We start from the raw sequence: 18,540 nt of genomic DNA on the forward strand, positions 1-18,540 counted from the left end.
AAAATTCTTTTCTTTAAGAATGTTGAATATTGGCCCCCACTCTCTTCTGGCCTGTAGAGTTTCTGCCAAGAGATCTGCTGTTAGTCTGATGGGCTTCCCTTTGTGGGTAACCCGACCTTTCTCTCCGGCTGCCCTTAACATTTTTTCCTTCATTTCAAATTTGGTGAATCTGACAATTATGTGTCTTGGAGTTGCTCTTCTCGAGGAGTATCTTTGTAGCATTCTCTGTATTTCCTGAATTTGAATGTTGTCCTGCCTTACTAGGTTAGGGAAGTTCTCCTGGATGATATCCTGCAGAGTGTTTTCCAACTTGGTTCCATATTCCCCCTCACTTTCAGGCACACCAATCAGATGTAGATTTTCTCTTTTCACATAATCCCATATTTCTTGGAGGCTTTGTTCATTTCTTTTTACTCTTTTTTCTCTACACTTCTCTTCTCGCTTCATTTCATTCATTTGATCTTCAATCACTGATACTCTTTCTTCCAGTTGATTGAGTCGGTTACTGAAACTTGTGCATTTGTCACATAGTTCTCGTGTTATGGTTTTCATCTCTATCAGTTCTTTTAAGGACTTCTCTACATTGGTTATTCTAGTTAGCCATTCGTCAAATCTTTTTTCAAGGTTTTTAGTTTCTTCACGCTGGTTATGTAGTTCCTCCTTTAGCTCTGAGAAGTCTGATCAACTGAAGCCTTATTCTCTCAGCTCGTCAAAGTGATTCTCTATCCAGCTTTGTTCCGTTGCTGGCGATGAGCTGCGTTCCTTTGGAGGGGGAGATGTGCTTTGGTAGTTTGAATTTCCAGCTTTTCTGCACTGCTTTCACCCCATCTTTGTGGTTTTATCTGCCTTTGGTCTTTGATGATGGTGACGTACTGATGGCGTTTTGGTGTGGGTGTTCTTTCTGCTTGTTAGTTTTCTTTCTAACAGTCAGGACCCTCAGCTGCAGGTCTGTTGGAGTTTGCTTGAGGTCCACTCCAGACCCTGTTTGCCTGGGTATCAGCAGTGGAGGCTGCAGAAGGTAGAATATTGCTGAACAGCGAGTGTTGCTGTCTGATTCTTGCTCTGGAAGCTTCGTCTCAGGGGTGTACCCAGCCGTGTGAGGTGTGAGGTGTCAGTCTACACCTAGTGGGGGATGTCTCCCAGTTAGCCTCCTCAGGGGTCAGGGACCCACTTGAGCAGGCAGTCTGTCCGTTCTCAGATCTCAACCTCCATGCTGGGAGATCCACTGCTCTCTTCAAAACTGTCAGACAGGGACATTAATCTCAGATCTCAACCTCCGTGCTGGGAGATCCACTGCTCTCTTCAAAACTGTCAGACAGGGACATTTATCTCAGATCTCAACCTCCGTGCTGGGAGATCCACTGCTCTCTTCAAAACTGTCAGATAGGGACATTTACCTCTGCCGAGGTTTCTGCTGCTTTTTGTTTAGCTATGCCCTGTCCCCAGAGGTGGAGTGTACACAGGCAGGCAGGCCTCCTTGAGCTGTGGTGCGCTTCAGCCAATTCAAGCTTCCCGGTGGCTTTGTTTACCTACTTAAGCCTCAGCAATGGTGGGCGCCCCTCCCCCAGCCTCACTGCCGCCTTGCAGTTAGATCTCAGACTGCTGTGCTAGCAGTGAGGGAGGCTCCATGGGTGTGGGACCCTCCAGGCCAGGTGTGGGATATAATCTCCTGATGTGCCGTTTGCTAAGACCCTTGGTAAAGTGCAGTATTAGGGTGGGAGTTACCCGATTTTCCAGGTGTTGTGTATCTCAGTTTCCTTTGGCTAGGAAAAGGAATTCCCTTCCCCCTTGCGCTTCCCAGGTGAGGCAATACCTCGCCCTGCTTCAGCTCTCGCTGGTTGGGCTGCACCCGCGGACCAGCACAAGCTGTCCGACACGCTGCAGTGAGATGAACCCAGTACCTCAGTTGAAAATGCAGAAATCACCCATCTTCTGTGTTGCTCACGCTGGAAGTTGGAGGCTGGAGCTGTTCCTATTCGACCCTCTTGGGCGCGTGCCCACCCCCATTTTTTTTTTCTTTTTTTGGAGACAGAGTCTCACTGTGTCACCCAGGCTGCAGTGCAGTGGCACAATCTTGGCTCATTGCAACCTCCACCTCCCAGGTTCAAGCCATTCTCTGCCTCAGCCTCCTGAGTAGCTGGGATTACAGTTGCCTGCCACCACATCTGGCTAATTTTTGTATTATTAGTAGAGACGGGATTTCACCGCCTTGGCCAGGCTGGTCTTGAACTCTTGACCTCATGATCCACCCGCTTCAGCCTCCCAAAGTGCTGGGATTGCAGGTGTGAGCCACCGCACCCAGCCATAGATTGGAATTTAAACTCAGTTCTGTGTTGCTTTAAAGCCAGCTTCCTCCAATTTTATCACGCATTTGTACATGTTTTGTGGTGCCAAAGTACAGCTTCACTCTTGTATATTCTTCCTTGTTTCATTTTTCCCTGTGGCGTTTTTAAGATGTCTTAGGTTATTCTGAAGCTAAAGATTGTAGAATAGTACTTTGCAGTAGACTTTTCTCTCATGATGCAATTGTCCAATATGATGGCCAATAACTATACAAGGTTATCAAGGCCTTGAAATATGACTAGTGCAACTCAGAAACTGAAGTTTAATTTAATTTTTATTTAAATGTCAATGGTTACATGTGACTAATGGCTACCTTATTGGATGGTACAGTTATAGAGGTTATGAGTCAAAGAGACTGAGGGTAAAGTTTTCCTTATATCATAACTATTGCCTGAAAGGGCACCTTACGAAGCATCTTTGCATTGCTCCTTCCCTCTCTTCGAAAGCAACTAACATCTTTCCTCTAATCCTAACCTCGTCTTTCCCAAGGATGTTGTCTTAGGTCAGCAGTTCTTTGCCCTGCCCTGTGTTTCTGCCTTCACATTCTTTATGTGTGTAACATACCCTTAGTGCCATCTCTCATTTTGGATGATGATTCTAAAGCAGAAAGTAGAGAGAGGAAATGTCAGAATCCAGGATAATGGATGAGCATTAGATTAGTGACACAGATTGGTGAGTTTTGACTAATCTGACCACTGCCTTAATCAAGATGTAAAATATATCCATTGCTCCAGAAAATTCTTTCATGGCTTTTGCAGCCAGTCCCCCTCCTCTTCACCCCTAACACTAGCAACCACTGATCTGCTTTCTGTAACTATAGTTTTGTCTTTTCTAGAATTTCATCTAATACACAGTCTTTTGTGCCTGACTGTTTTTTCCTAACATAATGCTTTTGAGGTTCATTTTTGTTGTTGCAAGTATTAGTATCGGTAGTTCATTCCTTTCTAGTGCATAGTTTAGCTGTCGACCTGAATTTGGATGGTTTATGTTTTGAACGTAAGCCATTTTCTTTGTGTGGTTCTCTCACAATCAGTATTTTCCCCCTTACATTTCCAGCTTCTTTTCCAGCCCTGAACTCTAATCTCTGTCACATTTTGTTGATGAGGCTGTAGTTTTTCCCAAGCTGTTTTGCAGCCATTGCTGTGTGTGGTAGTTGGATACTGTCTCCAAGCTAAGAAGCCAAAAATTCACAATTTATACTTCTTCCATTTGCAATTTTTTGAAATTAAACTCTCTTACTGTTTCCATCTATATTTTGGACACTTTCCAGGATTTGACAGTTTTTAAAATGTGATCTTTATAATTCTTGTCTGCTGGGCGTTCACAGGACCACTTCTCTGCCGATAGTGGAAACTGAGTGTCCTCCTGGAAAGCTTTTGGGATTAAATAAGTATCTTTATATGACTGTCTTTGTACACAGAAGTATTTGGTTTAATGTTTTTGACCATATTTTTTAAAATGTGGATGTTTAAAGAAATATTGCCTTTTAAATTTTACCATAAATGAGGACTGTCTCTCTCGTTACTACCTATTACTTCTTTTATTATGCCACTATTGCTTTCTTAAACTCCTTGCAAAACAGATTACCTGTTATTCCACAGACTCATGTTGAACTTTCCTATCATTGTACCTTTGCTTTGATTTCATGTTGTTAGTCACAATTTTTAAAATGTAAATTTTATGTATTTGTGGGCATTGTAGATTTTGTGTTCTTGTAGAAAGGTAGAATTCATGTCTTTGACCATAATTTCAAGAATGTAAATATTTACACAGATACTGTCACTTTTTTTCCTGAGCATGAATGAAGCCTGCTTCTCATTACTCTCATTTTACTACCTTTTCACTCCCCTATTATTCTCTTGGTCTCCTTCCAGACTGCATTGTTTTGTCTCACAAAGCCATGATGAGCTTTTCTCCTGTCCCTTTGCTCGTGCTGTCCTAGCTTCCTGAAATGTTCTCCCTTATTTGCCCTGGATTTTCAGCCTGTTGAATGTTCTTCTTTTAAAGCACATGTCAAATACGACCATCTTCATTATTTTTTTCATATACTTTACCTTTGAATACAGCTATTAATATTTTGTTCTTAGTCTCCTCTACTTAATATTAAACATCTTATTTCTATAAGTGTTTTGCATGTTGTGGTTGCATGGTATGTCTTTAATTGGCCATAGTAACTACATTGTCTTAAATTTAAACTTTCTTTGGCCATGCGCAGTGGCACACGCCTGTAATCCTAGTACTTTGGGAGGCCAAGGTGGGTGGATCACTTGAGGCCAGAGGTTTGAGAACAGCCTGGCCAACAAGGTGAAACCCCGTCTCTACTAAAAATACAAAAAAATTAGCCAGGTATGGTGGCACACGCCAGTAGTCCCAGCTACTCAGGAGTCTGAGACATGAGAATCGCTTAAACTCAGGAGGCAGAGGTTGGAGTGAGCCAAAATTGCACCACTGCACTCCAGCCTGGGCAGACAGAGTGAGACTGTCTCAAAAAAAATAAAATAAAATAGCCTTCTTGCAAAATGTTTAATTTTATAGCCATGTTTTAGTTTTCTTAGGAGGAAAATAAGGTCAATTGTAAAGTCATATATGACTATAGAGAAGTTACACTTCTAATTCATTTATCTTAACCATTATTACATAACAAAGAGAACTTTAAAGCATAATAAATTATTTTCTTAGCAGTATTTTCATAATGTTTGATATTATGCTACTAGAGTTCCCCCTCTCTATACAATAGGACAAGCACAGAATTTAAACTCATTCACAATCTATTAATATGTTTGTATTTTGGAAAAACTAGAAACAATTTCTACCATTTATGTGCTAGTCTTCATAAGAAATTTGTGTTTGTTCTGAGTTGTTCCTTGTATTATTGAGCTAGCCAAAGAAAACACCCTGAAACCAATTACTTTACTGCTAATTTATATAGCTGTTCTCCTCAGGATTCTGGAATACAAAATATGTTGTTGCTGTTATGTTTCAAATAGATTGCTGTAAACTTAGGAGATTTCAAACCTTCCTTGTGAAGTATTATACATTCGATTTGGTGACTGAAGAAGTTATAAGGAGATATTCTGACAACTGATTTTTAATTCCAATTATGATCACCTGGCGGTGACTTGACACAATTACCATCTCATGTGTATACATTAAACATTGACTTCCTTTGGCTCCAGGAAGTATCTACCTCTCTTCTCTCTAGGGCCCTAAACATACTGCCCATCCTCAGATTCTGGAACCCCTGGTGCTGCCACTGCTCAGAGAAAATATGTTTCACATATTCCAGATTCAAACTGAAAATATAATTTCACCAAAGAAAGTTTGTTGGGTATTGGACTAGTCTTTCCATATCCCTGGGTCAGATAGGCTTTTGTGGGCTTTTCTGGGAACCTAACTCTATTTATAAGGTTGTTCATGTGGGAAACAGTGTTTTAGGTCTCAAACAGCTAATTAAGAAGTGAACTTTTGACAATGAAAATCCAAAAATTAGAGCCATCTGACATGACACCAGAGAAAATTGGGTAAGGTAAAGTACCTCTTTGGAAATCTTGAATTGGTCAATAACCATTGAGGCTTCATTGCCTGAGATCAGGATATTATCTGAGAAAAAACCCATTGTCAACCATATTTATTTATTCATTAATCTATTCTGCAAAATATTTGATCTCCACCTATGTGCCAAGGAGTAGTATATGTGCTAGAGGTGGAACAGTAAATAAAATGATATCCCTGGCCTCAGGATCTTATATTCTTCTGGGAGAATGTACATAAAGTAAAAATTCTATAAATCATTTCCCTGTTTCATATATGAAGTTATGTTGTGAGTTATAATACAAATAAAATTTGCAGCATATTATTCTGCCCTTGTAATACAGCATTATAGGTTTTTGGGCTGAGTAATAATAAGCACTTTGATAGCAATTAGTGTGAGCCAGGTTCTGTCCTAAGTGTTTCGTCAGTATGTTAGCTCATTTAATGTTTATAGGAACCCTATAAGATATGATTAATATCATCCTCGTTTTATAGAGGAGCAAAGTGGGACACAGAGAGATTAAGTCCAGGGTCATTTAGTGAGTATTAAAGTTAAGATTGGGGCCACCACAGTTTAACCCCCAAACATCTATGTTTTTAACCATTGTACTCTACTATCTTACCTTTTAAAATTGATATTGTGACAGATTTTCATATCCTTCATGAAATTTTCTTGGTGGTTATCGCAGTGATCACTTATCTAAAGCATTTTTATTTCTTTAACATTCTAGGTTATTTTGTCATGTTTCATATTAAACAAACTGCTTCCTCTGTTTCTGATGCTAAACTAAATAAAATACAAATTGTATCTAGTATCATTTCTATCAATTCATATTTATCTTTAGCATTAGGTTTAGTTTTGTATACCAGAATCCAGAATAAGTTGTTAAAATGTTGTTTTAGATCTGCTTTCTCTAACTTCTAAAAAAACCAGAATTTAATAGCAAAATTGTTGGGTTTCAGCTTATTTCATTTTTCAAAATTATAATAAAATTGCCAATAAATAGTAAAAGGAAGAAAAAAGGGAAGTAGAATAAAAGTCCTGAACTCTAAAAGCCAGATCGTTTCTGTAGCATATAGACTTGCAGAATTTTGTCTAAGGGGTTAGTAAATCTGATTTTACTTTACTTATTAATATTATGTCTATATACTTGATATTATTTTTAAATATTGATTTATTGATCTCTTTCTTTTTAGTATACTGTGTGGAATTTTGTTCCAAAAAATTTATTTGAACAGTTCAGAAGAGTGGCAAACTTTTATTTTCTTATTATATTTTTGGTTCAGGTAAGCTTTATTACTCAATATTAAGTTGGTAAACATAGTTCCTAAAAATATGTCTTAGAACAAAGAAAAATTATGTTTTGTTAATCATTTGACCATGTGACCATTTTTTCTGCAGTGCTTCTGCATTGTGTTCAGTGACTACAATGATCTGTCATATCTAAATTTCTGAAAGAAATAGCCTATAAACTTTAAGATCAATTGTATATTGTTTCATCAATAATGTACTGTACTACTTAGTACTGTACTGTAGTACTTAGATTAACCATAATCTTACTGTACTGTACTTATATTAACCATACTGTAGTACTTAGATTAACCATAATCTTAGCTAAGAATGTAACCTAATGTCTTTCAGATATTCTGCCTCAGAACATAAATATTTAGGCTTTTAATATATAGTGCATGTTTTTGGTACATTTCTGCCTATGGAATCATCTTTGTACAAAGTAAACTTTTCTTTGGCTTTTAATTTTTTAATTTAAATTTAACTTAAATGTAAGTTATTTAAAAGAATTGTAAGTTTTAAGTATCCCTGTGAGTATAGATTTTTTTTCCAGGAGACAGTTTTCTTTGCTTAAATCTGTATCTATTATAGGCTGTTAGACAGTTTCTGAATTTTCACCCTGTGCTTAAAAAATTATATATATATATACACACACACACATATATATATATAAAATCAAGAGAACAGCCCATGAAACATGAGTATAAATCAAGATTTTAAAATAGTGATTGCCATTTTCCCTTAAGGAAGTTATTCTTGGGCCGGGCGCAGTGGCTCAAACCTGTAATCCCCATACTTTGGGAGGCCGAGACGGGCAGATCACGAGGTCAGGAGATCGAGACTATCCTGGCTAACATGGTGAAACCCTGTCTCTACTAAAAAATACAAAAAACTAGCCGGGCGAGGTGGCAGGTGCCTGTAGTCCCAGCTACTCAGGAGGCTGAGGCAGGAGAATGGCGTAAACCCAGGAGGCGGAGCTTGTAGTGAGCCGAGATCCGGCCACTGCACTCCAGCCTGGGCCACAGAGCGACACTCCGTCTCAAAAAAAAAAAAAAAAGAAGTTATTCTTTTCTGATAAAACTTTGCAATTCCAGTGTAGCATTGAATGTATAAAACTCTGAACTCTTCTCTCAGTAGAACCTGGGATTTCAAATGAAAATTGAAACTTGTCAAATATTCATTTTAATGCTTTAGGAAACATTTGCTTTAAAAAAAAAAATTGCTCTCCTTCATGAACAGAGAAGGAACTTCTGATTTTCTGCCCATAGACTGTTAGCTTCGTTTTCTTGGAAAAGCAAGAAATGTATACTAACCATATCCACGTAACATCCATACGTTTGTGAAATCATTAGCTAAGATGAATTCAGCTTGTCCATGGAATAGAACAAATTTAATTGGCCTATCCGGAGTAAAGGAACTTCATTTTCCTAGTTATCCCCCTCTGGCTCTGTTGGATGTAACAAAATCACTTATAGAAAAAAATTCTTTCCATAGTCCCATTCCTAGTTTTCTTTCCCTAGTGTTGATATCATTCTGAATCCAAGGGTAAAAATTGCTGACAGACTTTTCAGCATTTATCAGGATGTACAAAGAAATGTGAAATGAGATCTGAGTAGCTGTAGTTGCACTCCTTGGCGAATATTGAAGAACTTAAGGACTCTTTGTGTTTAAGTTACTGAGTCCAATCTAGCCATGTATGTGGAAAGGCAATAGATTTAAATAATTTTCCAACCCTACATAATAGCCAACAAAGTGAAGTTGTAATATTGTGAACTAAAGTATACTCGCTGTGTAATGTGAAATTTTACATGTTAATAGTATGATGTGCACAATATAAAAATATAATATTCTCTATTCTTTTTTATAAATCTAGCTTATGATTGATACACCTACCAGTCCAATTACCAGTGGACTTCCATTATTCTTTGTGATAACAGTAACCGCCATAAAGCAGGTATGAGATACTTTCTCTTCTTATTTTCCTCTAAGTCATTTAGAAATTGCTAAATATTTCCACTCCAAAGAACATTTATTGTTGTGAAAATAATTTCTGTGAGAAAGCAGCAAATTTGTCTGGTATGTAGTAAAATTAAACTGAATTAGCCACTCTGTTATATTTCAGGTACCTGGTGACTCATGGGATGATTAACATCATTAAAATATGTTGTTCCCTTGACAGAGCTAGAAAGCATCCAAAAACAAGTATTATATATGTAGAAACCAGTTTATATATGAAATAGATTTCCTAATTATTATCTTGGTAGAGTTTGGTGATATTTAAAGGAAATACAATTCAAAAAAGATATGTTTATAGAGAGCAGGGTATATACTTCTGGTGTGAACATTTGTGAGTAAAATTATATAGTTCAAAAATTAGGGTGTGGTGGCACATAACCTGTGGACCCAGCTACTCGGTGGGCTGAGGTGGGAAGAACGCTTGAGCCCAGGAGGTGGAGGCTGCAGTGAGCCATGATTATGTCACTGCACTCCCACCTGGTTGACAGAGAAAGACTCTGTCTCAAAAAAAAAAAAAAAAAAAAGGAATCCAGAAGATGCTTTTGCTGTAAGCCAGAAGATGCTTTGCTAGTCATACAGTTTTCAAAGAGAAAATTTGATCCACAAAGATTTTCTCCTTAACTTAAAACAAAATTTTGAGACTCAGAGTTTTCTCTTTTGCAACAACTATTCCTAACTTTTCATTTAATAAACACACAGAATACTTCCATACATTGTTCAGATTTATGTATCTATTTATTACTGTAGATCAGTAGAACACATTTTGGAAAAATTGTAAAAGTGAAAGTTACCACGTTCCAACCTTTCTTTCTTGTCTTCTCCCCTTTTAGTCTGCCTTTTCCCTTTGTACATCTATCAAAATAGGAAAAGGCTCCATTATCAGTTACTTACACTATAATATGAATGAGGTTGTCAGTTGTTTGCTTGCTTTTAGGTTCTCCCAACTGTATTTACATATTAAGTCTTCTCTCCTGTTGTGTAATGCAAGATATAGTGCTCTAGGAAATAAGTCTTTGCCCTCCGTGATTCTAAAACCTATGAAATAGGAAGGTAAGACCAAATATAAAAATAATTATGGTTCCATAGAGTAGTAGTAAAATCCAGGGAGCTGTAGCCAGCTATTCAGAGGAGGAAGGGAACACTTCATTTTCATCTGGATGATCAGAGATGATTTTGTGGAGGAAATATTATTTTTACATAAATTTAAGAATTTATTCATGGTAAGGGTCATACTTCAAATCTGGGTAAAATATCGGACAATAAATTGTGATGTGATAATCATTTGAATATTTAGAAAAAATAGTTGGATTCATACTTCATACCATATAGCAAAATAAAATTCATTTGGATTATTAAGCTGAATATATGTAACTACAGAAGTAGTAGAAGTAAATACAGATGAAATGTTATCTCATTTTCAATTTGGGAATTGATCAGTTAATCTACTGTTGTAAGCAAGGAAAGAAATCATATAGGAAAAATAAAATGTGAGTGTTTAAAAAAAAGTCTGAATAATATTAAAAGGAAACTGAAACGTGTGTTATGTATAACAAAGGGCCTATGTCCTTAATTTTATCTTTTTTTTTTTTGGAAACAGAGTCTCATTCTGTTGTCCAGGCTGGAGAACAGTAGTGTAATCACAGCTCATTGCAGCCTTGACCTCCCAGGCTCAGGTGATCCTTCCACCTCAATCAGCTAATTTTTGTATTTTTTTGTAGAGACAGGGTTTCAGCATGTTGCTCGGTCTGGTTTCCAACTTTTGGGCTCAAGCAGTTCTCTCGCTTCAGCTTCCCAAAGTGATGTAATTATAGGCGTGAGTCACCATGCCCTGCTGATCTTAATTTTAAAAGATATTTTACCAAGAGCACATACCTTTCTCTTCAACATAAATAAGTGAAAAGGCATAGATCATCTCCAAGAAAATAAATGCAAATTGCTGATAAATAGATGAAAATATGAATTCTCATGGAGGAAATATTATTAAGATGGGTTTAGGAATATGGGTAAAATGACAGTTGATGAAGAAGATGAAGTAGAAATGAACGACCTGGGCAAAGGCCCAAGTGCAAGAAGAGGCAAGACCTATTTTGGGGAATTGTAAGTCGAACTAATGTTTGATCCTATTTAGGAAAGTACTACAAGATAATAGAAGTATAGTTTGGTTCTAAATTAAGGAAGCCAGAAGATGCTTTGCTGTAAGCATTGAGAATCACTGAAGGGATTTTGAGCAGGATAGTGAATCAAGACAATGCTTTGGGAAGATTAATCTGGCAGTAATGTGTAGGATGGATTAGAATTTATGAGCTTGTATTAAAAAAAGATAATGTTTGAATTATTGCTCTGCTATTAATGTCATCTGACTGTAAAGGAAAGTGTGCTTTTGACAGTTTCAGAAAAAATATTTTGACTCTCAATTAAATTTCTCTAAAATGACACACTACAGCTTAAATAAGGCCAACATAATTTAGGTGTCTTAAGAGTACTTTCCCACAAGGTTTCCACCTGAAAACAGTATACCTTCAAAATAGTCTTTCATATTTTGCTTTTATTTTATAATTTCTTAATATTTTAAAAATAATAGATGCACATTTTTTTTAAGGGAAACAGCACAAAATAGCATATAGTAAATCTTAGACGCCTAACCCCCAGTCTCCTAGTTCTCCTACCCAGGGAGCAATTATTTGTAAGTTAGTCCAGACTATCTATGCAAAGTGTTCACATAGGCAAGCATATCTTTTCACAAATGGTAACGTAGAACAAAACATGTTCTGTACCTTATCTTTTTATTCACTTATTACTCTCTCTTAGATATCGTTCCATTATCTATACTTGTACTGTATCTCTGAGTTCTTGAATTTTCGTAAAATGGCACAAGAAGTCTTTTCCATTTGAAAAACATCACCATTCCTCCATTCCTTAATATTTAATCAAAATATTCTTTGTGAAATGCCTGTGTCTGTCTGTTTCCTTCCTAATGATGATCCATACGGGCTAATGTATTTTTGTTAAGCACAGTTGACCCTTGAACAGTGCAGGGGTTAGGGGAACCCCTTGTGCAATTGAAGATTCGTGTATAACTTTTGACTCTCCCAAAACTGAACTACTGGTAGTCTGTTGTTCGTCGGAAGCCTTACCAATATCATAACAGTAGTTTACACATATTTTGTATGTTATATGTATTATATACTGTATTCTTAAAGTCAACTAGAGAAAAGAACATGTTATTAAGGGGATCATAAGAAAGACAATATATTTACTATTCATGAAGTGGAAATGGATTGTCTTTGAGGTCTTCATCCTTGTCTTCACATTGAGTTGACTGAGGAGGAAGAGGAGAGGTGGGTCTTGCTGTCTCGGGGTGGCAGAGGCACAAGAGGTAGAGGAAGTGGATAGGGAGGAAGATGATTTAGGCACAGTCGTGTAACTTTTAGTGAAAACAATCCATGTATGAGTGGACCTGTGCAGTTCAAACCTGTGTTATTCAAGGGTCAACTGTACTAATTACAATTCTGTCAGTCTACTGTTTAAGAAAGTAAAAGAACACAATCTTGGTTCCAAAAATCTGCTCATTTTTTTCTACTTATTGTCTCTAATGCTCTGTAAATTTATGCTTTATGATTAAAATATCATTTATACATAGAAACAATAGAATTTAGTGATTGAGTAGATGTTAGGAAAAGGGTAGGAGTCAAGAATGACTCCCCAGATTTCTGGCAAGAACAGCTTGGTAGATGGTGATGTCATTTGTCAAGATGGGAAACATTGGACATGCAACACCTTTTCAGGACATCATCTGTTTGGTTCTGAATATGTTTAAGACATGTATGAGACAATAAAATTGAGATATATTAATAAAGCAATTAGATATTCAAGTTTGGAGTTCAAAAGAGATATATGGCTGGAGATACACATTTCGGAATTACCAGCGTACTTATACTATTTGAAGACACAGGGATAGAAGAAATCTCTTAGTGCAAAAGAGAAATGTGAGAAAAGGATCCATAAAGGTGACATAGAAGGAGCCTCCATAAGGACATTTAGAAGAAATAGGCCAGGGGTGGTGGCTCACGCCTGTAATCCCAGTACTTTGGGAGGCCGAGGCAGGCGGATCACGAGGTCAGGAGATCGAGACCATCCTGGCTAACACAGTGAAACCCCGTCTCTCCTAAAAATACAAAAAGTTAGCCGGGCATGGTGGCCGGTGCTTGTAGTCCCAGCTACTCGGGAGGCTGAGGTAGGAGAATAGCATGAACCTGGGACGCAGAGCTTGCAGTGAGCTGAGATCGCACCACTGCACACTCCAGCCTGGGCGACAGAGGGAGACTCCGTCTCAAAAAAAAAAAAGGAAGAAATAACTAGAGGTCCTTTGAAAGCCAGGAAAATGTATATAACAAAAAAGAACCAAGTGTTTCCAGTAGGAACAAATGTCAAATACCTGTGAGCGTATGCAGCCAAATAGCCTAATATGATTCTGGAATGTAGTGTTTTAGGGAAGATTTTTTCTTATTTGATAAAAGTATCTTCAAATTATACTGAAAAATTATTTTTTACCCTTTGGATATTTACAGGGATATGAAGATTGGTTACGCCATAGCTCAGATAATGAAGTAAATGGAGCTCCTGTTTATGTTGTTCGAAGTGGTGGCCTTGTAAAAACTAGATCCAAAAACATTCGGGTATGCATCTGGTAAATAATGAAAATCAGTTTTACCTTGATATCACAGGATATAATTCTAATCTTGATATTACATTTTAGTTAAAAGCCTACTTTCCTATGCTAAAATACTGTGATAGGCTGCTTATTTAGAGCCCAATAAAAGTAAGTCCTTGCCTTTTAAAATTTATAAATTCACTCTTCCCCAAAATTCTTTATAGGTGGGTGATATTGTTCGAATAGCCAAAGATGAAATTTTTCCTGCAGACTTGGTGCTTCTGTCCTCAGATCGACTTGATGGTTCCTGTCACGTTACAACTGCTAGTTTGGATGGAGAAACTAACCTGAAGGTTTGCTTGCATATGTTTGAGTATTGCTCTTGGTGAACAAAATGTCTTGGAATTATAATTATACTTTTCTTTGGGTAAAGTAGTAAAGTTTGACTAGATTAAGGGAAAGTTTTTAAAATTACTATTTCAAAATTAAAAGGTTTTAAGAAAGAATTGATGATACATCTTTATTTCAAGGGCAGCCTCACATGGGTTTAATCCAAGTTAAAACAAAGTGTTTTAGGAAAATACAATCTTTTACTATTTGTGGTACTTTTAAAAGATAAGAGACAAATTTATATTTTCTGTTTTCAGAGTGTAATCAAAGGTGAAAATTCACAATTTTTCCTATTAAATTACTTATGATAGAGTAATAGTGACTATGCACACAGACTTAATTTCCTTATGTGCAGATGGCCTCTGTAGACAGAGAATGATAGCTACCTTTGCCTCTTGTTTATTTTACATGTTTCTTTCTCTTCTGTTGTCTAGCTGAGTGATCTCTCTGCCATTACTTTACCTACAAAAGAGATTTGAAATAACTGATATCGAAGGTCCCATTTGGATCTGAAAACTCTACAATTTTATTCATTTTTTTCAGACACATCTGGCAGTTCCAGAAACAGCATTATTACAAACAGTTGCCAATTTGGACACTCTAGTAGCTGTAATAGAATGCCAGCAACCAGAAGCAGACTTATACAGGTATGGTGTGATATTCAGTATACTTGTTTTAAGTCCTACTTACAGACCTCATTTTTAAATAACCATAAACATAAAATAAAATCTTTAGCTAATTGGAGACAATATTTGTGGGGTGGGTTGGTGGGGGATGCAATTAATGGTGAAAAAAACTAAGAGCAGAAATTGCTAGAATTCTAAGCAAAGGATAATAGTTCAAAGCCAGAGTTTTTATTCACAAGTTTCTTCACATTACCTTCTATTTTGCTATGAACTGTCATGCTCACTTTGTAGCTGTAACAGTAGACATAATATTATTTTCTTAGAAGAAAATAATGATTTTTTTGGTAAGCTCCATGAAGCCAGGGACTATGTCTTTGTTTTTACTACTATAGAGGATGCTACTTTTAAATTAGAACCTTATAAAGTTTTCAATATTTTACTTATATGTAGCACATAATAAAGTAAAAAATAATTTTCTATAAATATTATATTTAACAGCTATGAGTTTCTCAAAGACAAGCTATTCATCTTACTATCTATCACAATGAACACAAAATAAAAAATATATTTTCCAGTTTGTTAGATTTTAAAGATCTTGTTTCTGAAAGGAGAGAAAGGAACAGAGGAGCTAACTTCTTTTAACATTACGGTTTGCTAAATACAGTGTTGTATACCTTCAACGATCATCTTCAGTTGTATACCTTCAGTGATCATCTTCAGTTGTATACCTTCAGTGATCATCTTCAGTAATCCTGCCAGTTATATGTGGGCTGTGGAATGGAAACAACTTTTCATTATTAAAAAATTAAATGATAAACTAAGTTCATTTTTACTCAATAAATGGTGGCAGACTATAAATTGCAATCACTTCGTAAAAATCACCCTCAGCTTCTTGTCATATTATATATCACCCCCTGTTGGTTGAAATATTTCAAAAGTCTTTAGCTGTTGGCTTTTCCAAACTTCTTAGGTATCTTTTTTTTGGATCCATCTTTATAATGGAGATTTTCTCTATGTGATGTTATAAAAATTGTATACTTTCATCAAAGTCAAATGCAGTGTAGAATTTGCCAATTAACTAAAACTTTGGAATCATATGCTTAAAAAGCACTTGATAGACTGACTGTAAGACATATTTAACTGTGAAAGATGAAGAATTTTAAGATTTCTATATTGCTGCTATATCCTGGTCTGAGGCAATGGCAAATTATAAAAAAATTATTAAAAAACAGAAAATGGACAACTAAGAACTAAGCAAGCATAAGATCAATATGAGATTAAGTGTAACTAATGCTTTGGTGTATGGTTTTTACATTATCTTGGAATATGGGGAGAAAGTTTGAAAAAATTTTTTTAAATAAACAGTTTCTCTTATTGGAAGTATATGTTTTGTTTTAAATATAAGTAAAATGTAATCATTGCAACAGGCTTTTATAATAGAAAGAAAACTCGTAATTATATCACTACTTAAAATCTTTGATTGCCATTTTTATTCATTCATTTAACAAATTACTGTTTAGCTAAATCTGTGTGCTCATTGTGATAGGTGAATAAGATGAATAGGAATAGTTTCCCTCCTTGAGGAACTCATAGGAGTTAGAGACAGTATTTATATAAAATTGTATCTTTCATTTTATTATGTACTTGTAACACATATATGTGCTGTATGTTATATATATATATATATATATATTTATATATATTACATGTGAAATACTGCAAACATTTTAAATGTCCAAGTAGGAAAATGCTTAGATAGGTGTATATATAGATATTTAAAATCTTTTTCAAGAATTGAATGATATAGGTACATACTGAAATATAATGTTAAATGAAATAAGATACAAAGTTGGGCCTCTCATATGATCCCAGTTATGTAAAAATAATGTGTGTGCAGTAGCAAAGACATGGAATCAACCTAAATGCCTGTCAATGGCAGATTGGATAAGGAAAATGCGGTAAATATACACCATAGAATATTATGTAGGCACAAAAAAGAAAGAGATCACGTCTTTTGCAGGAACATGGATAGAGCTGGAGGCCATTATCCTTAGCAAACTAACACAGGAACAGAAAACCAAATACTGCATGTCCTCACTTATAAGTGGGGGCTAACTGATGAGAACACATGGACACAAGGGAACAACACATACTGGGGCCTACTGGAGGATGGAGGATGTGAGGAGGGAGAAGAGCAGAAAAAATAACTGTTGGGTACTAGGCTTAGTACCTGAGTGACAAAATAATCTATACAACAAACCTCTGTGACACAAGTTTACCTATGTAACAAACCTGCACATGTACTCCTGAACCAAAATGTTTAAAAATAAATAAATATGTGTGTATATATACTAAATAGGTAATTGGGTGACAAGATAGAATAATTGATAGCTGCAGAAAGAAAAACCTGGAGGAACTGTAGATGAAAATTTAGTAATATTCTCGTGGTAGGATTTCTGCTGATTTTAATCATCTTTTCTTTTCCATATTTTAAATGCTTCTTTATTTTATTTATATTTGAAACAGAGTCTCGCTCTGTTGCCCAGGCTGAAGTACAGTGGCGTGGTCTCAGCTCACTGCAACCCCCATCTCCCGGGCTCAAGCAATTCTCCTGCCTTAGCCTCCCAAGTAGCTGGATTATAGGCGTGTGCCACACACCCTGTTAATTTTTTTGTATTTTTAGTAGAGATAGGGTTTCACCATGTTGGCCAGGCTGTTATCAAACTCCTGACCTCAAATGATCCGCCCACTTCGGTCTCCCAAAGTGCTGGGATTACAGTTGTGAGCCACCCCACCCAGCTGAATATTTCCTTTAATAATGTGGATTGGTTTTGTGATTTTAAAAAGTATTTTCCATTGTACTGAATGGTATTCTTGACCTTTTTTAAAATATTGCAGGAAGCTGAATTAATGATCATTTTAAATGGCTATGAATAGTCCAAGTGCATGTACTAGATAGAACCTAACCATTCCCCAACCTTTCCATACTTGACTCTTTTCATTGTTTTGCTATTACAAATACTGTATGGTACCTTATTACAAATAAAATTCACCAGTTCAAAATCTAGTGGTTGAATAGTTCATTGCTTTCTCCTCTTTGATACAATTTGCTAACTTGTCTTCCAGGACACTCCCCTCTCTTGGTTTACCTCCTACCTCACTATTCCCTCTGTCTTAGTCTCCTTTGCTAGTTTTTCCTCTTGTCCCAGACTTCTTTCTGTTAGAGTGCCCCAGGACTTGCACTGTTTCCTTCCCTACCTATACCTTTCACTATCTACCCTCACTCCCTTGGTGATCTCACCCAACCTCCTGGCTTTAAAGACTAGCTACATGCTGCTGACTGTTGGATTTATTTCTCTATCCCAGACTTCTTTCCCAAACTTCAGCTGCCTGTTTCACAGTTCCACCTGGATATTTAGTAGAAATCTCAAATTAATAATCAAGCTGAAAACTAAACTGCTAATCTTCCTGAAATGAACCTTTTCTACCAGCGGTCTTTCTCATCTCAGTTGATACAGTCTATCCTTCCAATAGCTCAGGCCAGAAACCTTGGAATCAGCCATAACTTCTCACATCTCCTCTCCCTTCACCTTTCTTCACCTCCTTACTCACATCTCACCCCAACCCATCAGAACATTCTGAAGGCTTACCTTCAAAATACATCCAAAATCTGACCATCTTTTCCTAGTTTT

At 36.5% G+C, this 18,540-nt stretch overlaps 1 protein-coding gene across 1 annotated transcript in view; it reads left to right on the forward strand.

Moving 5' to 3' along the window:
* Window positions 1-18,540, forward strand: part of ATP11B (ATPase phospholipid transporting 11B (putative)) — a 130,099-nt gene that overhangs the window by 30,568 nt on the left and 80,991 nt on the right. Inside the window, 5 exon segments of the mRNA XM_017860609.1 lie at window positions 7,072-7,161; window positions 9,039-9,119; window positions 13,750-13,857; window positions 14,057-14,185; window positions 14,766-14,869. Coding sequence (XP_017716098.1) covers window positions 7,072-7,161; window positions 9,039-9,119; window positions 13,750-13,857; window positions 14,057-14,185; window positions 14,766-14,869 — 512 coding nt within the window.

Source organism: Rhinopithecus bieti, unplaced genomic scaffold (genome assembly GCF_001698545.2).
Source record: "Rhinopithecus bieti isolate Rb0 unplaced genomic scaffold, ASM169854v2 scaffold_55189, whole genome shotgun sequence".
Classification (NCBI taxonomy): Eukaryota; Metazoa; Chordata; class Mammalia; order Primates; family Cercopithecidae; genus Rhinopithecus; species Rhinopithecus bieti.